The 23,592-nt window shown below is 41.8% G+C and overlaps 1 protein-coding gene across 1 annotated transcript in view; it reads left to right on the top strand.

The window, feature by feature from the left end:
* Positions 1-21,585, top strand: part of FOXO1 (forkhead box O1) — a 50,571-nt gene extending 28,986 nt beyond the window's left edge. Inside the window, exons 2-3 of the mRNA XM_066611380.1 lie at positions 13,730-15,085; positions 17,724-21,585. Coding sequence (XP_066467477.1) covers positions 13,730-15,076 — 1,347 coding nt within the window. The 3' untranslated portion in view covers positions 15,077-15,085; positions 17,724-21,585. The remainder of the gene's footprint in view (positions 1-13,729; positions 15,086-17,723) is intronic.
* The last annotated feature ends 2,007 nt before the right edge of the window (positions 21,586-23,592 follow it).

The following is a 23,592-nucleotide window of genomic DNA, read 5'->3' as shown; positions in this document are numbered from 1 at the left end:
CCATTGAAAACAATGAGATTCTTGGCCCGCAGCCCATCAGAAAGGACTGTTACATTCCTGTTTTATGATTCTGGGCTTGCAGGAAATACTAAATAGGAACAAAGCCTGAGCTACAGTAGTTTAAGATGTTTTATTTGTCAGTTTCAGAAAGGATATGACTTTTTAAAGAGACCTTTTCAGAGTTTTTGCTCAGCCTAGGATAGCGGTCAATAGCTTCTTTAGTAGTAACTGTTGCCCTCCATTGCCCATCCTTAACTTATCTACAGTTCTAATGCTGCATAGTACTTGGTGTAGTTGAAGTGAAATTTAAACCTAGATGCACCTGTTCAGTTTATATAAACTGGTTCAAGGTAAAATTACAGACACCTTGATGTATAGTACTGCACCAGCTGTATTACTGTCCCACTATTTTCCAGGCACAATTGTACGGTGTGGAGTTGGATTCTATAGTTTCAGTGACATCTTGGACTTTACATAACTCAGAAATTTCCCATCACAAAAAGAGGAGTCCTGCACTGAAAGCATCTGTACACCAAGTTCAAATAGTAAGGTCATTTAGACAGACATTCTTAGTGGGCAGGTGTGTTACTCCTTTTGTGTCAAAGTTTGTCAGTCATCAATACCTTCCAGGAGCTTTATGTGTCTTTCATGTCTGGGTGACTTTTTATGATTGGATGGTGTTGCGCAAAATAGGGAATTTTGACTTCCATGTATACCTATACATAACATGAGTTTTTAATTTTGCTGAGTTTATTCTTTAAAGAATTTGTTACTTTCTCTGGGATCATTGGAAAGGGCAGAATAATAATTGGAATAAAGTTTTTCCCTTCCTTTCATAAGACAACAGCATCCATCATCTTGGGAATTTATTTAGCAGATTGTTGGTAGAAAAACGTGTTCTCTTTTTTTTAATTGTTAATTTCTAAAACTTTCAAAAATAACACATCTTTGTGGTAGTAACTTCCCAAAGGGGACCATGCTGATCCAGTGCTGCTTATATATGGCTTTCATAGCATTTCCCTCTAATTTTTATATTTCAAATGTGAATATCTAACTCAGCCATTTTCAACCACTGTGCCGTGGCACACTGGTGTGCCGTGAGTGGTCCACAGGTGTGCCACAGGAATTTGGGGGAAGGTCATTTATTAATAGGGCCAATGGGAGATGTGAGTCCCCACTGGCAGCATGGTGTGCCTTGTCAGTTGTCAAAAGCCTGGTGGTGTGCCTTGACCATTTTAATGCCTTGTCAGTGTGCCATGAGATGGAAAAGGTTGAAAATCACTGATCTAACTCATGGCCCCATAAGAGTAGCCATAGTAGCCACTTGTCCTTTGAGCATTCAAAGCACAGTTGTTCATAAAGTGTGTTCATTCAGTTGTACCTATACTTGTAATAATAATAATATAATATACAGTATTTATATACCGCCTTTCTTGGTCTTTATTCAAGACTTTATTCAAGGCGGTTTACACAGGCAGGCTTATTAAATCCACGCAGGGATTTTTACAAATTGAAAGAAGGTTCTCTCTTTCAAGAACCACCACATTCAAGGTGTCACACTCCGATCTGGTTTAACATTCTGGCCTCCATCCTCCCACGCTCCGAGCAGATGGAACAGCTCAGCTGCAGCTTGCCAGCTGCTTCAAGGTCGCACACGGTGCCGGTGGCCTCGAACTGGCGACCTTGTGGATGTTAATCTTCAGGCAAATGGAGGCTCTACCCTCTAGACCAGACCTTGTATACTTGTATACAAATAGTGTAGCCTGAACTCCTCATGGCTTCCACAAACCCATTTCTCTCATTCTCTCTTATTGCCTGCACTCCGTGGTTTCCAGCACAAGGCAATCACTGGGAGAAGGGGCATTACAGTGCTCCTCCGATTGCTGATGCAAATTGCAGAGGTCTAGAATAAAGAAATCACAGCATACATGACAGCGCAAGAGGTAGAGTGCATTCTCAGAACTGTCTGTAAGCGGGGAAAGTGGGAAATCCCTGTTACGTTGCCGTGACATGCTCAGTGCACTTTTCTGCTTACTATAAACAACCCAGTAGGTGAGGAAACTATCTGAACAGGAGTTGCTATATAAATGATGTTTCACTGAAGAGCAAGTTACATGAATCCACTGTAAATATAACTCTTCAGTTTTCTAGTTAAAGCATGGCTAGAACCTCTGAAACACTGCAGAACAGAAAAATGCAAATTGGAGTAGTTTCTACTATCAGTTGGTGAGTGTACATGTATGACTCTTGTGGGGAAAAACTGAAAAATAAGTAACTCATTTCTTCCTTTCGAGCATATCTTGCAGCCAGGCCCTTGAGTTGCCCATTAATTAGATGTCAGTACACTGCTTTCTGTTCTCCACTCCCCCTTCCATTTTACATGTCCGTATTTAATGTTATTGCTAAGCAATGTCCCCTCATTTGTTTCCTCATTTCATTTTACTACAACATATTGTGCTGCATCATTGACAGTGCAATCGTGCAGTGGCCATTGTACCTGCTGCAAATGTGCCATGAAGCACTTTTGTGATGACTCGAGAGTTGATGACTCTAGACCAGGGGTGTCCAAAGTTTTTGGCAGGAGGGCCACATCGTCTCTCTGACACTGTGTCGAGGCCTGGGCAAAAAAAAGAAGAATTAATTTACATTTAAAATTTGAATAAATTTACATAAATAAATATATTAAAGATGAACTTATATGAATGAATGAAGGTCTTGCAGTAGCTCAAGGCCTATAAAAGGCCTTGCACAAAGGAAGCCTGGCCTTTCCTTCACTGTCACTGCTGCATCACAGCTGTGAAACAGCAAGCAGTGGAGGGAACCCTCATCCCACAGCTCACGCGAGAGGTCAAACAGTTGCCTTCACGCTGAGAGCAGTTGCATCGGGCCAGTGTGGGCTCCAACAAATCACCGGAGGGCCAGAGGCTCATTAGAGACTGGGAGCTCCCTGAGGGCCTCATTGAGAGGCCTCGAGGTCCGCAAGTGGCCCCAGGGCCGGGGTTTGGGCACCCCTGCTCTAGAGTGGTTGACAGTGCCAGTGGAAAGGCCTGCGCTAGCCTGCTGGTGCTGCACCCGAGCCCCCGGCTGCCAGCAGAAGTAAGAAAAGTGCTAAGTGGCACAGGGGCTTGGGGAGGGGAGGGGAGAGGATGGCACAGGGGTGGATAAGTCCCAGGGGGGGATGGGATCAGTGGATGGTGCCTCTGCTGTATCCCATCCTCCCTCTTGAGCCTGATTGCCCTACACGGGGCTGCTTGGGCTTGCACCAGCAAATTAGCTGGTACAGATCTGAGTAGTCTTATTAGACTGGAGCATTTCTTGGGGTAAGAGGAAAAGTATCCCCTCACCCCAAGGAGACTTCTAGCCTGCTGCTTACTTGCACGGGATACAGTGTGGGTCACTTTATCCAGCTGTGCCAGCATAGGTTAGGATTGGGTTGTCTGGATATTATGCTAGCCATTGTGGGCAGGAATTGCTGAATATCTTGTTTGTGCTCTGGGAAACCATGTCATGCTCCAAAATTCTGATGAGAATCTCATTCCAAGGGTAGAGAGAGGTTCCCAACTGTCAAGGAACATTACTGCTCTTTTGTTGCCCATTCAGTGATAACCCAGCTCACAGTATCATAGACCAAAATTGCAGAAAACCATGTCCGTTACAAAAAAAGGGTATAGTGTAATACTGCCTTTTATTAGGTATTTAACTACTAAAACATTGCAAACTTCGGAACAAGACTTCAGATTCCCCAGAGCTCTGTTTCATGCTGTATCTTGAAAAGCCAATAGGATGAGGGAGAGAGAGTAATGTGTTTTGGTCAGTGCTGGAAAAATTCTGCACTCGGTAGTTTGTATTGTTAAACTGCAGACTACAGCTTGATAGCCTTTATGTGATAGGAGAAGACCCCTTTCATTTTTCTAAGCTTTTTAACTTGTGATGAAAAGTGTTTTAATAACTGATTTGTCTGTTTTATTGTTGATGTTGGGTGGTTTTTAGACTTTATTGTCTTACACACCCCTGGAAATGGTTTACATGGATCGGCAGGATATAACATTTTAAAATAGTTATGAAGTCTCACCTTTCCCTTTCAAATTGAATTGCTCAATGTAGCTAGTGTCAACAAATAGACAAAATTCAAAGAATACAAACAGAAGTAGCAGATAAAATGAGCAATGACAGAGCCGAGTACTGTAAATTCAAACAGCAGTCGGGCCGAAGACCTGACTTCCTTGCTGGAACAAGAAAGTGTTCAGCTGGCATTGGAACATCAAAAGAGAATGGGTCACACTTGGTGCAAGGGGTTCCACAGTCTGGGTGCAGCAACAAAGAAGCCCCTTAAATGCATTTCCATGAATTGTACTTCAGATGATGGTGGAGGGCTGCCCCAGCTGATCTAACTGGATGGGCATGATCATATGGGAAGAGACCGTAGTTTAAGTACGCTGTTCCTCAGCCAATTCAGACGTTAAAGATGATAACTTTCAGTTGAGCCGAGAAGTTGACCAGTGATGCTGATATTAAAAATGTGCATGAAGTAAAAATGTTGTCACGCTCCAAAGAACCAGCTCTGGTCAGAACTTTAGCTTTTGTATTTTGCACCAATTGAAGTTTCTAAATGTTTTTAAAAGCAAACTAGCTTACACAGTACAGTAATCAAACATCTTTGCAACTACAGATTGTGGCCAGGTCATCCTCCTTCAGAAAACTGACACACCATACAAGTGAAGAAAAATGCTCCTTGCTACAGCAGCCAACTGAGACTCCAGGAGCACTTCTAAACTGCAAGCTTGATTGAAAGCATAATTGCTGACGCAAGTCCAAGTAGCCCCGTATCGGGAGATTAGACCCAGGAAAGGGAATAGGATATAGTGGTAGCCACTGCCACCATTCCTGTCCCCTTCTGGACCCAAACCGCTCCCTCCCCCCAGCCATTACATCCCCTCCTCACTCTCCCCATCCCATTACGCCCCCCTCCCCATCTCCATTCCATACTCCTGTTCTCTTTTGTCACATGGAGAGCCTGCCTGCTCTAATGGGTGTAGGCTCGCACAGGCCTTTCTGCTGGCACCATGGATCTCTGTGCTGCTGCATTGTGCCTTATGACATGTTTACGACAGCACGTGCGCTTGTTCTGCCATGCTAGGCCAGTTAAGATTGGGATGTGAATGAAAAAGTGAATACATAGTTGATGAGAGGCACCTTGGGTACAAAGCCTTGGGTTGTATTTGGGGTTCTAACAAAATCTGTTGCTGACTCATGCAAGAAAGCAGTATGTATACTCTTATCTGATACTCAGCTAGTGTGTAGGTATTGGTAAATAAACCAGATATTATAAAAACACCATAAGCCTCCAGTGCTTTCTCCTCAAAGGAAGTTAGAGTCTGAGTTTCACAGCATTCTTGAATTTCTCAGCACTCAAGTATGTGGGGAACAGGTGTAACACTTACATCCTCACATCCACTCCTGTCTTTCTCTCTTGTGTGCAGCAAATGAGGCATTTCCAGTTAGTAGATTCAGTACTCCTAGTATCAGTTTGCAAGTTGGTGATCAATTCCAAACTTGCTTGTTCCATAGAACCCTTATCAAGTGCTAACAGTATTGTCACAGGAGCAAATAACAAGTATAGCCACTTATTCATTAGGGTTACTTCTTTTAATTACTGTATTACCTTCTTTCTATTGCTCATGCTCCAGTGAGATATGCTATCAGAAAAGCACACCTTGTTTTCCCTCTCCTTTTGAATATAGCTTGCTCATAAATGCCTTACTTATGCCATCAGATAATTGCCATTATGGTGGTTGCATGCTATTTTAAAAAATCTAGAACACCCAAAACGCAATGCCCTGTACCTATCCAGCAGTTCTCAAACTCTCAGGGAGACTTTGAGCCACAGTAGGAATGTGCAGGGGAGGGGGGAAGGCAACAACGCAATCCACTGGAACGCGCCACTTTGGGGCGCAGGGGCTTGCTGCCACTTATCAGAGCCTGCAGCAGCCTCCCAAGGGCTCCCCACGTTGCAGAGATCCTCAAAATTGCAATCGCAACCACTTGCTGTGTTGTGTTCACAAAACCAGAAGTGGCTGTGATCGCTATTGCAGTGTGGGGCGCCCTGCAGAGGCTGGCGCGGGGGCTCCCTGCACCCCTGGGAGGCTGCTGCAGGCTCTGGTAAGTGGCAGCAAGCCCCTATGCCTCTCCAAAGTGGTGCTTTCCAGCAGGTTGCATCACTGCCTTCCCCCCCTCCCCATCCCTTAAGGGGACAGAGGCCAGGACTCTCTGGCTGAGGCATTGTGACACCCAATTTGAGAACCACTGGCCTAAACCAATAAACATGATCAGTTTGGTCACAGTTCTGCCTATGAAATCAATTGGACTAAGTCAGAAGTCATGTTCTGTCATGTCTGTATTAAGCTAAAATGTATTGGCTCTCATCCAGACCATAACAGCATTGAACACTTTTTTAGGGACTACAGTTGTTCTTGGATTTTGTGAAAATAGAGTTAGATGTTGTCATCGCATTAATACGAGATTGCATACAGATATTGATGATGATAATGATGATGATAATAATAATAATTAATAATAAATAACTAGGTATGTATATACCGCCTTTCTGGTTATTGGATTACTCCTCTGACTTTATTCAAGGCAGTTTACATAGGCAGGAGTTTCTAAATCCCTCAAGGGGATTTTTACAATCATAGAGGTTCTCTCTTTCAAGAACCAACAACATTTCAAAATGGATCTTCCTGGTTTGGTCTCACTTCTGGCCTCCAGTTCTCCCAGGCAGGCTGACAGCAGCTCCATCTTTCACATGGAGGCAGCCAAGACGCTTCTTGCTCACACCAAGAGCAGGTAGAATCACTCAGCCGGGCTTGTCAGCTGCTTCAAGGTCTCGCCATTCTCAGCTGTTCAGGGAGCTGCCGGTGTGCTCAAACTGGCGACCTTCTGATTTTATCTTCGGGCTAACGAAGGCTCTACCCTCTAGACCAGACCTCCTGATAAGTAGGTTGAACAAGATAAAGCCATGTCACACTGCATAAATACTATGATGGTACCTGGCTCCCACTAAATGGATCTGCTCCATTTCAGAACTCCATGTTCCTGTTTCAAATAGTCCAGAAGGATTTTATGGTCTCCGTATGTGAATATACATGTAGTGTATTTATTCCATTGAGTATTTGGGGATGCAAATTCAAATATTTCATTGCATTGTCACAATGTTTTGTACAAGTGCCATAAGGTTTGTTCCATGGGCAGGGCAGCCCAATGGGATTATAAAGTACAGTAAAAAGTGAATTAAGACAAACGCTGATTTTTGTTATCCATACTGGTGGCTTACTGGTCCATATTCTGTAAACCAAATTAATTATGCAAGTCAAGATATTGGTCTAGTACAGGGTTTCCCAAACTATGGGTCACAACTCACTGTTGGGTTGTGAGCTCATGCCAGGTAGGTCATGATCTGAGCCCTTCCACCCACCCACCCTTACCTTCAGTTGGCTCCAAATCGGAGCCATTCTGGATGCGTGGGGAGGCAGCAGAGGCCTCTTCGGGTTGTGCTCAGCCTCCAACCTCAGAATGGCCTGCAGAAGCCTCCAAAAGTTGCTTCTGGGTTTTGGAAGGCAACTTTTGGTTTGCCTCTGAAAATTGAAAGTAGCTTTCAGGCATTTCTGCGGACCCCTGGGGCCTCCCCTAGTACCACCATGATCATTGACCAGATTAAGGGCGCAGTCCTAACCCCTTATGTCAGTGCTTTCCAGCACTGGCATAGCTGTATCAATGGGATGTGTGCTGCATTCTGCAGTTGGGTGTCACTCACAGAGGCCTCCTTAAAATAAGGGAAAGTTTGTTCCCTTACCTCAGAGCTTCATTGCCCTTATGTCAATGCTGGAAAGCACTGACATAAGGGGTTAGGATTGCGCCCAAAGTGATTTGCAGGCTGGGAATGATTGGGAACCACTGGTCTAGTATACATGCACCTGAGCAGTATACTTCATATTCTTTTATTCTGAACAAAATGATTGTATTTTTTCAGGTTATTTGAGAAGCAGGAAACTATTTGGAATAGGCATATGGGTGAGTAGCTAGCTTGACTGGAAGCCTGAAACAGGGGAGGATGTAAGGTGGAGAAGGTAATACTTAAACCCTGGAGAAAAACCTGAAATAAAATTGCAAACAAGTTTCCAGGCTGATACTTCCAAAATTCATAGTCAGAATTTTCAGTTGCAGCCAAATTTTTTGGATGAAGTTGCAGTCAGCTCTTTAAAAAAAATTGGTAAACAGAATTAGAGACTTTAAGCAACTTCTGACACTTCCATACTTTGAAGCAAAACTTGTATTTTCAAATAACCTCTTTTCCAAAATCTAGCATTTTTAGTGTGTTGGAAGCTCTTTCTAGTCATATAGTAGTTTACAATAACTGTTGCCAAACCTGTAACTACACAGTTAGCCAAGTTCCACTGCATGAAACTGTGCTTCATCAGCTCATGTCTGCATTTGGCAAAGCTTTGTAGACACAACATCATTTACAGCGCTACATATTTCTGCAGTATTTATCTTTCTTCCACACTTTTTTCCAAGGTAGTAAATCATAGTTTCTTTAATCTCCTCCAGGCCAAGTGAAAAACAGGAATTTATGTAACAGCACTCTGCTGCAAACTTTTTCCTGTTTGGAAATTTTGTTGTTGTTGGCAGATACTGGAGATGGCTTAGCCTATTCCAAGAGTGACCTTGAATGTCCTTAGTACAAGAATACTAGGTTGTAACTTTCTGATGACTAAGGAAGTTTGTAGCTTCTGTAAAATACTAAATACTTCCATGTGTAGATGGATAGAAAGTTAGTTTTCTACAGACATCCCTACACATTTGTGTGTGAGTGAGAGAGAGAATATGTTAGTTTCCATCATAAACACTACAGACCTCTGGCAAGATAGGATATATGTCATTTACAAAACAAAATGTAAAAACTTTACTACTCGGGTGTGTGTGCACGAATCAGCCAGTGTCACAGAAGGTTTCTTGTGAAATGTTTTGAGTAGAATAGGATTGGCCTTTATTTTGAGCATGTAGTCATGAAAGAGTGCCAAATTTCTTTGGGTTTTTTAGGCCACTTGGTATTTTAAGATTTATACTACATGTTCTGCGTTTTATACTAGGTCAAATTAGGGAAGTTTGTAGTACTAAACTCTGTCTGCAGAAGGGGCAGTGATGACTTTAGTAGTAAGTAGAATATCCAAGCTTAGTAAAAAGATTACTTTTTTAAAAATCATATTTGTTTCGTTACTCACAATAAAGTATCCAAGCAGGTTAGATTTTCAGAAAAATGTAAAAATCTGAAGGAAAGCATGCTGTTAAGTTCCTGTCTGTTAATTTTTAAAGATGAAAATGGTGGAAGTCTGCAGGAGCTTTCACCATTTTCATCTTAATTGTAATGGTACCCATTCCTTTGTGTCACGATCACAGGTTAAACGAGAACACAGAAGCAGTGGAAGAGTTTCCTTGGAAACATAAAAACTAGCAGTTAGCTATGAAAGACTCTGAAGTTCATTGAAACTCCCAGGTCCTTTGTAAGGCAAGGAAAAATCTAGTTCTTTTTATACTAGCAAAGACTTGCTATCTAGAGCTCTCACCACCTAGAAAGATGAAATTTTATCTAAGAGTAACCATCTTCCTCTTACTTAACTTGAACCAGTTTGGTGAATACTGTGAACAGTACAGCTATAGCAGTGCCTTACCCACCCCTCTCTGTTCCATATTCCCAGATACTTCATTCCATGTTGTTATCTTCCCCTTTTTTGCTAGTTTTTGAGGATTCCCCAGTGCCCCCTCCCTTTGTTGCACAATTTGTGGGCTCCCAAGTGTGAACTTGTGGTTGCTGAGTGCGTTGCATTATCACGACAGCTAGCAGCATTGGTGGATGAAGAAAGAGACACATAGTGAAGGGCTTCTGCTGAATATCTTATACCTGTGCAAGAAGATAATTGCAGTTGTTTCCATCAGTCTCTTTGCACTGTTATGTGGTTAATAAAATGATTCTGTTGTTGTGGGGGCTGTATCCATACCTTTTTTAAAATCCATATTTTTGTGTATGTTAGGAGTGCATATACTGCATGATAGTGGTTTCTCATGTTTTACGATGTAGTTTTGCCTTTAGTGAAAAACACAGTGGCTGACCACTTGACATGGGTAGGGACATTAAGGGATGTTAAAATAGTGCTCTATTCTGTCTGCTACTATGTCGAATAGGTGCGATTGAAGTTCCTATGCTCAACTGTATGGTTGTGTCATAAGAACATAAGAACAGCCCTGCTGGATCAAGCCATAGGAGCATCTTGTCCAGCTTCCTGTATCTCACAGTGGCCCACCAAATGCCTCGGGGAGCACACAAGTCAACAAGAGACCTGCCTCCTGGTGCTATCCCTTGTATTTGGCATTCTGAGGTAATCCACTTCTAAACTCAGGAAATTCCTCCAGAAATTGACAAATCCCCTCTTAAAGGCATCTAGGCCAGATGCCATCACCACGTCCTGTAGCAAGGAGTTCCACAGGCAAACTACACACTGAGTAAAGTCCTATTACTTGTGCAAGCTATCTTCCCCCTTCCCCAAAATGTTTGCTTTAACCTTTAAAGCTTTTAATGACTTGGACTTATTATACTTTCCCTGGTAACCCATTGAAACTCTAAATTCAGCAAGCAATAGCCCTACAATTAAGAAAGAATAATGAAATCAATGTGATGAAAACTTGAATACCTAACAAGCTAATCACTACTGGAATGCAGTTTTCAAGATACGGGAAAACGCTTAAATGTTATTACATAAATGAGAGATATGTACAGCTGAGTGGGGGTAGCAACTAATTATTCCTGTATGTGGAGAGAGTGAACGAGTTCACAAATTGCATGTTTCTTACTGTTTTAGAAGTCAGCTAGGGAATAAATAAAATCAGACATGAATGACGCACATAAAAAAAAAAGAGAGAGAAAGCAACAGCCTCTTACAGCACAATCCTATGTACATCTACTCAGATATAAGGCCCACTCTATTCATTGGCGCTAATGCCCAGGAAAGCACATTGGATAGCAGGCTCACAACCTAATCCTATCCAGGATTGGGATGTAGGGAGGAGGGTTTTACAACAGTGGAGGGCTCTTCTCCTATTATAAAATGGTTATCTGTCAGGAGCCATTACAAACACTGCTGCAATAGGCAGCAGTGCCACAGCTTAGCCAGTGGACCCCATAAGCCAACAGTAGGAGCGGGAGATGAGTGGAGAGGGAGTGGGAGGACTGAGGCAGGAGATGGAGGAGCAACTGGGAGCAGAGAGGAGTCGGGATGGGGTGGATCAGGCAACAATGACGTGGACCAGATCTTATTCCCTCCATTTTAAACCTCTCCGCTCCTTGCCTCTCCTTGGAATATGCTACCAAAAGAGATGGCATATGTCCAAGGAGACCCATAGGTGGCCCCAGAGCTTATGTAGAGGTAAATATAAATGTTTTGTACTTCCCATTTGCCCTCAATTCCCCCCCCCCCCCGTCTCTTTTTGGTGCTGTTGCATTGGCTCTGCTGTCACAAGTTAGGATTGGGACCAATGTAGTATTGACTCAAATTCTGGATCAAAATCCTGGATAGGATTAGGCTGCTAGACAAAGCTTTGAATTGGTTGACTTATTGATTGGGACCAAGTTTAATTGGCACAGGGAACATTTTAATTGGTGAGGCTACAAATTATGGGCAAAAAGGCTATCTTATTCCTGTGTGGCATGGTAATAGAGCAGGGCTTGACAAACTTGCTTGACGTAAGAGCCACATATGATAAACCTCACATTTGAAAGCCACAAGAGATATTTAAGAGCTGGAATATTTAAGAAGCATTTTAAATTCTTAAATATATTTCCTCACCATGAACATTAAGCTTATGTTTTCATCCAGTGGACTTTTGGAGTATGCCTGGTAAATAATTATAAAGCTTGAACAATTCTTATTTACCTTTATATTAATTGTGATGCTAAAAGGAGCTCAACCAGCATATTCCAAGAGCTGCGCATTATATGTCAAAGAGCTGCATGTGGTTCATGAACTTCAGTTTGGTCACCCCTGTAATATGAATGAATAAGGGCCCAGTCCTGTCCAACTTTCCAACAACGGGGCAGCCACAACACAACCCCAAGGTACAGGAACAAATGTTCCCATATCTCGAGGAGGCCTCTGTGACTGCCTTCCCAACACAGGAAGCAGTGCATACCCCATAGGTACTGGAGCATCGGCACTGGAAAACTGGATAGGATCAGGCCCTAAGGCATTAAAGTGGTCTTTCCTTTTAGCAGTGAAGTATTAGAAATTATATTACTTTTTAAAAAAATTGACATTCTTTTATTGTGGTTTTGGTAATATACAAACCGTTGGCTGAAATTCTTTGTTTGAGAGCCCTAGTAGAGAGTTAAACTGTTCTTTAACTTTGTTTCAGTCAGTTATCAGAAAGATAAAATGTTGGCAATTTGATTCATGCTGTATATTTCATGACAATTTTTTTTCTGGAGTATTTGTTCTGAAATCCATTCTTCATAAGTGCTTCCTTGTATGTTGGTGTGACTTATTGGGAACAGTGGTTTGGACAGGGCACTATCTTCTTACAGGCCTATGTTAACAGTTTAAATATTAATCTGCAATAATTTTCTAACCTAGTGCATTCTTCATCAAGTGGAATAAAACTTTTAATGGCTTATATGACTAATGGCCCAATCCTATCGCCCAATTGTGCTGGCGTATGGTTAGGTACGCCAGTGCTTTGAGCTGTTACCTCTGGCAGTGTGGTGTAGACCAACTGCTGCTGGGTTTCTGCCAGAGAAGGGAGGGGTGGGGATTGGGGTGAGTTAGGGTGGGATGGGGCAGATTGCAGTGGCAGTGGTGTCCACCACATCCAGAACCCCTGTTCCAAACAGCACACATCCCCAGCAGGTCCTCAGAGCTATGCCAGCAGAAGAGCTGTTGTAGAACTGAGGAGTCCCATTGGGTACCATGTCAGAAATGACCACGTCGGTAATGAGGTATTTCACATCTTATCTCTCCCAACTGGACTGGTCCACAGATGGTGTGCTGGATGCAATGGATGCTGTGCCAGTGACCTAGCATCTGGTGAGACATTCCTGGATAGGATTGGGTCCTAAGCTTTGTGGCCTTAGCCTTCAGTTGCTCTGAGTACAACAAGTGGTGAAGTAACTGGGCAGAGGTTATATTACAGGTTTTTGGTTTCTTCCCAAGGAGGTGGGGATTTGGGAGTTTTTTAATAGGAAAAAGTTTTTTAATAGGAAAAAGTTGCAACAACCCATCCTTTATCTAGGCTTTCATTTGAATTTCATGGAATATTTAGAGGAAAAAGAATAATGTTTTTTAATAAGTTATACTAGCAAAGCTATGTAGAAATGTCCACTACACTGGAGCTTGTGTACACAATTAAACTCTTACAGGCATTCAAGTCTCAGAGGTATAAAGAAACAGGAAAGTTGTGGCTCAATAAGCATTTTAGTCCAGAATCTGACCACAATAGGGATGTTGAAGTCTCATTTTGGACAAAAGCGCAGCAAGGAATTATGTGGAATTTTTGATGAGGATGATTGAATTATTCCATTGGAGAGTCTTTTTCTTGTTATAATACATTTGATGGAATATCTTGTGTGTTGAAGGACTGGACTAGAGATTGAACTTCTTTCTTATGTTTTTTTTTTCTTTTTCAGAATTCAATCCGCCATAACCTGTCACTGCACAGCAAATTTATTAGAGTGCAAAATGAAGGAACAGGAAAAAGCTCTTGGTGGATGCTCAACCCAGAAGGAGGGAAAAGCGGCAAGTCTCCCAGGAGAAGGGCTACCTCCATGGATAACAGCAGCAAGTTTGCAAAAAGCAGAGGCAGAGCTGCAAAGAAAAAAGCTACTCTTCAGGCAGGTCAAGATGGAAATGGTGACAGCCCAAGTGCACAGTTCCCAAAATGGCCTGCAAGTCCCAGCTCTCACAGTAATGATGACTTTGAAAATAGTTGGAGTACATTTAGACCGAGAACCAGTTCTAATGCTAGCACAATTAGTGGAAGACTTTCTCCCATCCTACCAGAACAAGATGATCTTGGAGAAGGAGATGTGCACTCCATGGTCTACCCTTCACCAGCAGCCAAAATGGCTTCAACTTTGCCAAGCCTTTCTGAAATGAGCAGCTCAGAAAACATGGAGAACCTCTTGGACAACCTCAATCTTTTATCCCCTAACACATCCTTAACTAGATCAACCCAGTCTCCACCCACTACCATGATGCAACAGCCCCCTGGCTATTCATATACTTCATCCAACTCAAATATAGGTTCGCCAAATGCAGACTTCAGGAAATACAGTTATGCTCAGTCTAGCATGAGCTCCATGTCCCAGATACCTATGCAAGCTATTCAAGACAGTAAATCGAGCTATGGAACCATGAGCCAATATAACTGTCCAGTAGGACTTCTGAAGGAGTTGCTTACTTCAGACTCGCCTCCGCACAATGATATCTTGGCATCTGTAGATACCCATGTTTCCCAGCCCAGTGGCCGAGTGTTGGGACAAAATGTATTAATGGCCACTAATTCAACCATGTCATCATATGGTAACCAACAGTCCCATAACAAAATCATTGCCGTCAGTGCCCACCAACACCAAGGACACGTCCAGCCAACATCAGGGGTTAACAGTCATACCTTATCTCGCACACTTTGCACTCTCTCTCATACTTCAAGTCTAAATCGTTCATCCACAGCAAAAACCTCAGTACAAGTGCCTATGAGCCATGCAATGCAGATGAATAACACAAACCCTTACACCACTGTGAGCAGTTGTAATGGTTACGGAAGATTGGGAATTGTCTCTTTCCATCAGGAGAAGCTTCCTAGTGACTTAGATGATATGCTTATTGAACGATTGGATTGTGATATGGAGTCAATAATTCGTAATGACCTAATGGATGGGGAAACATTAGATTTTAACTTTGACAGTGTGTTGCCTAACCAAAGTTTGTCACATGGTGTTAAGACGACAACACACAGCTGGGTGTCAGGATAAGAATAGAAGGTTAGTTTCCATCTTTTATTATGTATGCATACGTTGCTGTCCATTTCTCACCCTAAAAGAGTATTGATGTTCCTTTAGTCGTTGTATGGCAAGACAGAATTACCAGTGGTGGTTTCTTCCATTATAATGTTTCCCCAAGAGGAGACACTGCACCTGGCAGACCCTTCCCTGTGATGAAGTTATGAAATATACAGGTGCTGACAAATCCAGATATTATCAATATTAGAAGAAGAGGTAGGTCACCACTTAAAGGGCACTTGGCCAAAGGTCAGCAGAAGGAAGAAAGGTATTGCACACCAAAGACTGTAAACCAGGGGTGCTCACCCTTTTTTGGCTACTTGAAACCCAGCAAGGCCCGGAGATCTACCAGAGTTTTTTTTACAATGTTCGCGCCATCATAACATATAACATTTATGTGTACAATGTATGTTGGTGTACCTTGAGCCCCACTGAGTATAACAGGACTTACTCCTGAGTAGACATGCCTAGGATTAGGCTGTGAGGTTGCAATCCTAGCCACACTTACCTGGGAGTAAGCCCCACTGAGTACAATGGGCCTTACTCCCGGCGTTTCCTCCCAGAGGCATCTGAAGGGAGGGGGTCGGCACTCTGCGATCTACTCATTTTGCCTCGCGATCTACCGGTAGATCGCAATCCACCTTGAGCACCCCTGCTGTAAACAAATGTCTTTGTATTACTAGAAGTAAAGACTAAAAGGAAAGGTCTGGACAGATGCTTTGCTAAAGTATTTTGTGAGGAGGAAGTAACTGATGAAAATAGTGGTGCATGGGGGATGTTTTGGAAGGAACTTCTAGGCATACAGCTGGAAGATTCCAGGTAGTGAATTGGAACAGGAACCATGAGTTGTAGTATAAGCACTGTTGTGAACCTCTTTTGCAACAATGTGACTACAAGCTAAATGTTAGGATAGACTACCTGGTACAACATGGCCGTTAATGGATTTGAGGGGAAAAAAGGTTTGCAAAATGTGCAAAGGAAAAATGAAACAGAGCAAAGGGGAAGTTTCTCTCCCCCCCCCTTCGCAATCTAGGCATTTTTCATAGTGCTTCATTCTTAGCTTTTTAAAATTAACGAATTATGTGATCTAATTTACACATGGCATCATATGTGGTAAAGCCCCCAGACATTGCCTGCTTGGCATGTTGGATCAAATGTACATTTTGAGCATCAGGTAAAAAACAGTGAGCCCAGTCACCATGTCAAAGAAGGCAGTTCTTCAGTGAACATGAAATAAAAGAGTCATGTGAATCAACTTTAGTCTTACAATATTCTGAGGAAACTACAGAAAACATGAATCATTCTGAGGGATGAATTTACTTAACCTTTTCAGTTGAGAATCATGATGGCAGATTTTTCTAGGCCCAAACAATCATGATTAGTATTTGGTCCATAAATGTACTTGGTTTACCAAAATATAAAAAGTAGAATATAAAAAAAGGTTCTAAGAGGATCAGAGACCTTTTTCATTATGCAGGTCAAAATACTCAAATTTGAGCTGTGCCTGTGTTATCACCATATGTAGGCAGCCATAAAGTTTGCAGGCACAAAAATAAAGCCACTTTGGACGTTGGTGCTCCCTAGCTATGTTCTTGAAAAGATTGAGAAACCTTACAATGTGTATTTCCTAATACAGTGGACCTTTGCATTAGAATTGGTTCAGCATATAATCAAATCATCTGACAATAATAATAACCATAATAAAATAGGGTTCACTGTATAAGTATGCATGCTACTGTGGTTTTTAAGATTTCTGCCAACTGAATCGCATGGATGAGTGTGGGTGGTACATAAGCCAATCAGCAATGCGAAAGCTAATGCAAACGCATGAGTTTGGGTAGCATCTCAGCCAGTAGCAGCACCTGGAACATCTTGGCCATAAGTGTAAAAAAAAAAAAAAGTAAAAAAGAAACTCCATTTGCATTTAGCTTTAAAAAGTTTTTTTTTAAGTATTTATCATGTTGTGATGTGTATTTATGTAGTATTCTGAATTAAACTTGCAGCCCAATCTTATCCACCAGTCCATAGCATGCAGTTGTGCCAGTGGAATGCACACTGTATGCTCTGGTGGAGTTGATCAGATGGCCAGCAAGAGGCAAGTAAAAATACCTTTTACTTACCTTGCAGTAGGCCAGCTGATCACCAGTGGGTCTCCTTAGACCCATACCAGCTAAGGAGAGGAAGGGAGTGGGTGCAGGCTAGAAAAGGGGGATAGGGTCCGGTGTGCATTACGACCAAGATCTTCCCACTCTTGAACTAACCTTTGGGATGGCCTCCAAATGGCCCCATCCACCACCGCACCTGGACCAGCGGATCGTCTGGGTGGTGCTGGTGCACACACGAAGCCTGTGGCCATTTCTGCCAATGGCTCCATCACAAGCTATGGTGCCATGACATCTGCATCATCACCAAGTACCTTACACAGGATCCATGGTCATAAATGGTCCATAGAATTGGGCTGTAATTAGTTCCATTGTGGAAAAAAGAAAAGGAACAGTTCATTCTCGGATCTCTCAAATACTTGGCACTTGGCTATCATAACATGTATAACATTCTGTCATGTATCCTGAATATTTGTTTTTGCTTTCCATCATTGTGTGTTTTCTTTCTATTATCCTAGGCTACAGTTTAAAGTACTTCAGACATCTCTGACAGCAGGAACTGAGCAAGGGAGTCCAAAGATATCCTTCAGCCTCTTTGTATTTTCTTTGTAATGAACTTGGCAGCAGATAGATTTGTGCTGTACAGGAAAATTTGCCAGATTCTTGCAGGTTATTTGCTGCTGTAGGTGTTGAATGTACCATTGGAAATGCCTTTATTTGGAAGTGCCAAACTCACTACATTGTCAGAAAAATACGTGTGCATCATGTTGTGTGTTGGGTATGTACAGTATAAACTATAAAAGCAGGATAGTTTTTTAGGAGTTTATTAGATCCAAGGAAAGATTACAGCTTTTAATATTATGATTGTTTTAAACCGTCACTCATTTCTGATCCAATTTTATCTTGTGATCAGCTGAACTCATGGAGAACTGTAGACAACTGGATTAACTGCCTTAAAATGGCTGTAAATTTCAAATGAGAATGCATCTTTGAATATGATCTAACCAAAGTTGTTGGCTGTTCTGACTTCCACAACAGCAGGCAGGTTGAAAGCTTTGTTACCTGTTCTTGATTATGTAGATTTACTGTGGGTCTGGCTTCTGAATTGATTCATTTTTTTAAAATCAATATGGATTTTTGTAATAGGCATATAGCTATTTTTCTAACATCTCTACTTTGTTATGCAAGCTACTTAAAAAATTTGCAGAATCCAAGATACCTAACAACATTCATAACATTTTGTATACAGTATTTTAACAAGTCTTGAGAGAGACCTTTATATTAGCACCATGTAAGATTTCTAAAGATGAGGCACGTGTAAATGTAAAAACTATGGAGTTTGTTTTTTTTCAGTCTCAGTTGTTCACTCATAATCCATTGTAGCTCCATATGTTCTTAACTGTAGGACCTGTCATTTCTTCTTTTCCTGCCTCGTAAATAATAATAATATCCACATATCCAAACCTGCTTTATATTTCAGTATAGAGAAAGAACATGTTTTTCAGGAATAAACTTCAGTGTGGAGCCACATTATATAAATAGAGCCAGGGTGGTGTAGTGGTTTGGGAGGTGGACTTAGACCTGGATGATCCAGGTTCAAGTCCCCCCTTGGCCACTAAGCTTCCTGGGTGACCTTGGGCCAGTCACTTTCTCTCAGCCTCACCTATCTCACAGGGTTGTTGTGAGGACAAGAAGGAGGGGAGGAGCAGCTGTGTAAAACCACCCTGAGCTCTTCGGAGGAAGGGTGGTATAAAAATGTGAAAAATAAAATAAAAATAATAAATAGCAATAGGTTTAATTGGTCTTAATGACCTACACCTCAAATGCCTTACACATTCAAGAACAGCTCAGTGATATCTCTTTTGGAGAGATTTGTAAGAGCAAAATTTCAATATGATACATAAGATCAGCAGCATACCTGGAAGGAATGCTACCCCACAGTGGCTTAGCTAAGGGGGCGCAGGGGGTAGCAGTTGCACCGGGCATCAAGCTTTAGGGGGGCAACAAGCTGAGCTTGACACTAGTGACCAAAATTGTGAAAATCTTGCTATGTATAAATAATACCATCATGTTATATATCATTGGAAAGGTAATTTAATGCAGAATGCAGTTAAACAAACCACATTGGAATATCTGTATTTTATTAAAAGGTGTGACCAATTAAGCAAAAAATGAAAACACAACTGTCTTTTGGAACAAAAAGTGGATTTGCTTAACTCCAAACTGACCTGAGTCTGATTATTCTGAGTGCCAATGAGATGTTGTTATGACTCAACATGGAACCAATAACTGTTTATTTATTTAATTAAATTTGATTTTATCATGCGGGGGGGGGGGCTACAAAATCTTCTTTGACCCCAGGTTGTAGATAGATGCCTTAGCTATGCCACTAACTGGAGGGGAGGCAACAGAGCAAGTGGGTGGTGAGCTGCTGGGGGGAGGAGGTGGGTTCCTCCCAATTTTCACTTTTTAAAAAGCCTGGGTGTGAGGACACTTCCAGTTGTGACATCACTTCTGGGGCAACATTTTGAGCTTGCCACTGAGCTACATGATCATTAGCTACACCACTGCTACCACGGGACAAATCGTGAAGGGCCACCTTGTGACCTGTGCTCCTATCATGTCCAGAGGGTATTCTGAGGCCCAGGGAGGTTGCACACAGTGACTTTTGCCATGGCACTTTTGCAAAGGCTAGCACCAGTGCAGCATGTGCTGTGTATGTGCAAAGGCTGACTAGGATTATGCCCTTAGTTTTTCCTAGGCTGCCAGAAGTTGCTTTTGCTCAGGTAATACAGGCTTGTTGCATTATTTCTACTGCTTCTCTCCCCCAAGTAGCTTCTGACAGTCTTGTGGGTTAGCTTCACTCCATACCATTTCATATATCATGTGCCTTAAATGAAGTGGTAAAGTACCAAGTAAAAGTGGTGTGGGTATTATGATCAACAAAGTGGGATTGAAGTCCCTGTGCTCAACTTTTTTTATAGGGTGTGTCCAAAATAGCACTTGTGCAAGCTAATTCCCCTCCCTGCTGAGTAACTCCCTGAGGCCATTCCCCTCACAACCACCCCTGAAGCCTAGGAACAGTGTGCAATGTGAAATGGAGAAATGGGCATTGTAGAGAATAGGGGAAACCCCTGAAAATCATGTGGAGGCTACTTTCATGTGGTTTGGGGAGATTCCTCTTTCTTACTTGGCAACTCTCCTTGCCACATTTCACACAGTTCCAAGGATCTGTAGACCCTTAGAAGAAGTTCTTTCGGGGGCTGAGGAAGGTGTCAGGGCTGGAAGAAAATGGAGAAGATTGCTTAGAACACAACCCATTCAGTGCATCTCAATATTCAGCTAGATTTGACTTACTGTTGACATATCACTGGTAGTGGAAAGGCCCTCTAAACACATTAGACACAGAAACAGTGTTCTAATAATTCTGCACTTAGTCCTGGAAAACTGAAAATTTAACAAAGGGTGGCAATATGAAACAAAAGCTACGTGACTGTTGATAAAACACGCTTTTTGCATAGACCTTAATTTCTGTAGTACTTAGTTAAAACATATATATATATAATGTAAATGGTGGCTTTTTGAAATATGTGGATTGGTTTACCAAGCAACCTTGTATTTGCCCTCCCCTGTTGGTCTGTACTCTTCCGAGAAGTGCATTCTACCATAGAACTGTTCCAATACTTTAATGTATTGTTTCTACTGTATGTTGTATTAATAGTTGCATTAATGAAACTTCTGCTTTGATAAACTGACAAGCTGTATAAAATAATAAACAAAAGTTGTAGTGTTGAATGCTGACAACAGAACATCCCTCCAGAAGAGAAGAAGAGATTGAAATGGACCAGTTCTTTAATAGTCTTAAGTTTGCACTTGTTCAACAATTGGATGAGTGCTTTTTTTTTGCTTTTTTTATTTTTTAGATTTTAAGTTCATGTTATGAAATGTTCAGGCTTGTTAATTTATAACTAATTTTTAAATAAGATGACTTTTTGTATTTTTAATTATTAAAAAAGTATACTGTGGTTCATTAAAGCAAAGAAGTGCAAATCTGCATTAAAACTATACTTCTCTAGGGAAGGTATCCTCCCCCCTCCCCACCCTAATTTCTTCCTAAGCGTCTCTATTTCCAAACTGACATGCAAATGCTTCACATTTCATTTGTGTGAGTTGTAAGAATGTGATGGTTTCACTGCTGTAAACTGCAGGATATTATTGGGATATTTGTAGAAAAGTGCCTGATGTTTTTCCAAACATAAAATAATCTTTTGTATAAAGCCATAAATGTATATACATTGCTTTAATGGTGTTGTCATTCATATGATGCCTTGTATGCTGATAAAAATTCTGTTTGTTTGTTAGTAGTTGTGATTATTCATATTATCATTGAGTTTTCAAAATCCTTCTGACTTATCTATACAGTAATCCTGCGAGGGTAGGTTATTTTTTAGGAAAGGTGATTAATGTATCTTACATGAGAGACTGTAACAAAATATTGCACCTCTCCAACCTCAGTGCCCAGCTGACTCAACATTTTATGGATCCTGAAGCATCACTGAGCATTCTCAATCTGTTTCATATACAAACTGATAGGCAGTCAGCCACAATCTATATACCACTAGGAAACTCCGGTGGTTGAGTACCTGTTGGTTTGTATGTGAAACAGGGATAGCCATGGGTTAAGTACATACTCAGAGGGTTTCTTATGTGCAGTTGAGGCTTCCATGACTTGTCCAAGGTTATCCAAGAAACCCCATGACTGAGCCTAGATTTCAGTCCAAATCTCCCAGTTCTGACCCACCTACAAAACCATATTTGAGATTGCTGTATTCCCTTTCCTCTAATGTGCCTGAAGTCTCCATTCTTTCCCTCTGTGTGACATTTTCTACCCTAAAGCAATTAACTGGAAATCTGTAGAACTCAAGATTGTACAATAGTAATACTACGTATTATGCCCTTGTAAGTTAACTCAACTGGCATAATGTATTATAACTAGGGAGTCTGGATTGTCTTGTGTTTGTGTTCCACTGCTTGAACCAGCAGGAATCATTGCAATTTGGAAAATGAAATCTCTAAAGAAGACACAGTAGCTGCAGCTGTGAGTTTTCATACAGTAGTTTTGTATTTTCTGTCCTGGAATACTGGATTCTTCATGTAATGTAATCATGCTGGAAGTATGAAATAAGCTACAGTTAGAGCATGCTTGGCTAATTCCATGGTATTCCTGGCATGGTATAAAACAGAGAAACTACAGTTCCTTGCAATGGAGTGGCAAGCCACACAGCTAATCAGAAACAAGCAACACTTTACCAGTGTAAATTCCATGGAATAGGAAAATACCTTTTCTGTGTCATGAAATCATAGAATGGTGTTCCTTGATGGCTTGAAACCTGAGGTGACTGACTCCGTTTAACTGTTTTTATTTATATATTCATACTTCACCCCTTCCTTGAGCTGAAGGCAACTTTGGAATGGTTATTATAGCAATTGAAAAACACACACACACACGCACAGACACACACACGGCTTCTCAAGAAAGTGTACACAGACTTCTTAGTGTCAGATTTAATATACTGTAATTGACACATAAAGTCGTGATGTATACAGAAGTAGTTGCTTGAGCCAGTTAATGAATTAGACAAAGTGCTCAAAATGTTCTCCATTGGTGTCTATGCACCACTGACATGGTTGACTAAAGGCCCAGTACTATCCACCAGTGCCTATGTAGCCACAATGGAGCCCTGAGGTAAGGGAACAACACTGCCTTACCTGGAGGAGGCCTCTGTTATTCCCACCACAGGATGCAGCACACACCATGTTGGCATAATTGCATCAGCACTGGAAAGTTGGATAGGATTGGGCCCTCGGGATCTGCAGACATTCACCAACATCACTTCAGTTACTTCCCTTAGCTATTCGAGTGTTAACAGGTTTTCTATAATGAAGTATATATGAATTTTGGAAGCTTCTGTTGTGTCTCACTGCCAGGTGGTGGGTGCTGCACAAATGACCCAACACTGTCCGGCATACCACTGGTGGTACCTGTTCTGCCAGTTAAGAATCCCTGAGATAGATCAGCAGGATCCCTCCCCCACAAAAAAACACACAAGCGCACCAAACACACCCCTTCACAACCAAGAACTCTTCCCCAAGATCTCCACTATTATTCCACATCCTATCTGCCAACAATCGCTATATAGAAGACCAAGCAAGAATGGATTGACAACAACCCACTCTGTTGCAGGGCCTAGCTCATGTCTAGCCACCCCCCCCCCCCAACACTGACAAGCAAAATTCTGAGAGAAAGTTTGTCAGGGGGTACAAAGTTTTTTGGGGGGGCCTTTCCCAAACAGAGAGGGGGCAAAAAAAGTGAGGGCAGGTGCTTAT

This window comes from Tiliqua scincoides, chromosome 1 (assembly GCF_035046505.1).
Source record: "Tiliqua scincoides isolate rTilSci1 chromosome 1, rTilSci1.hap2, whole genome shotgun sequence".
Lineage (NCBI taxonomy): Eukaryota > Metazoa > Chordata > Lepidosauria > Squamata > Scincidae > Tiliqua > Tiliqua scincoides.
Note: the sequence above shows the minus strand (reverse complement) of the source record. Positions and strands in the feature narration are given on the sequence as shown.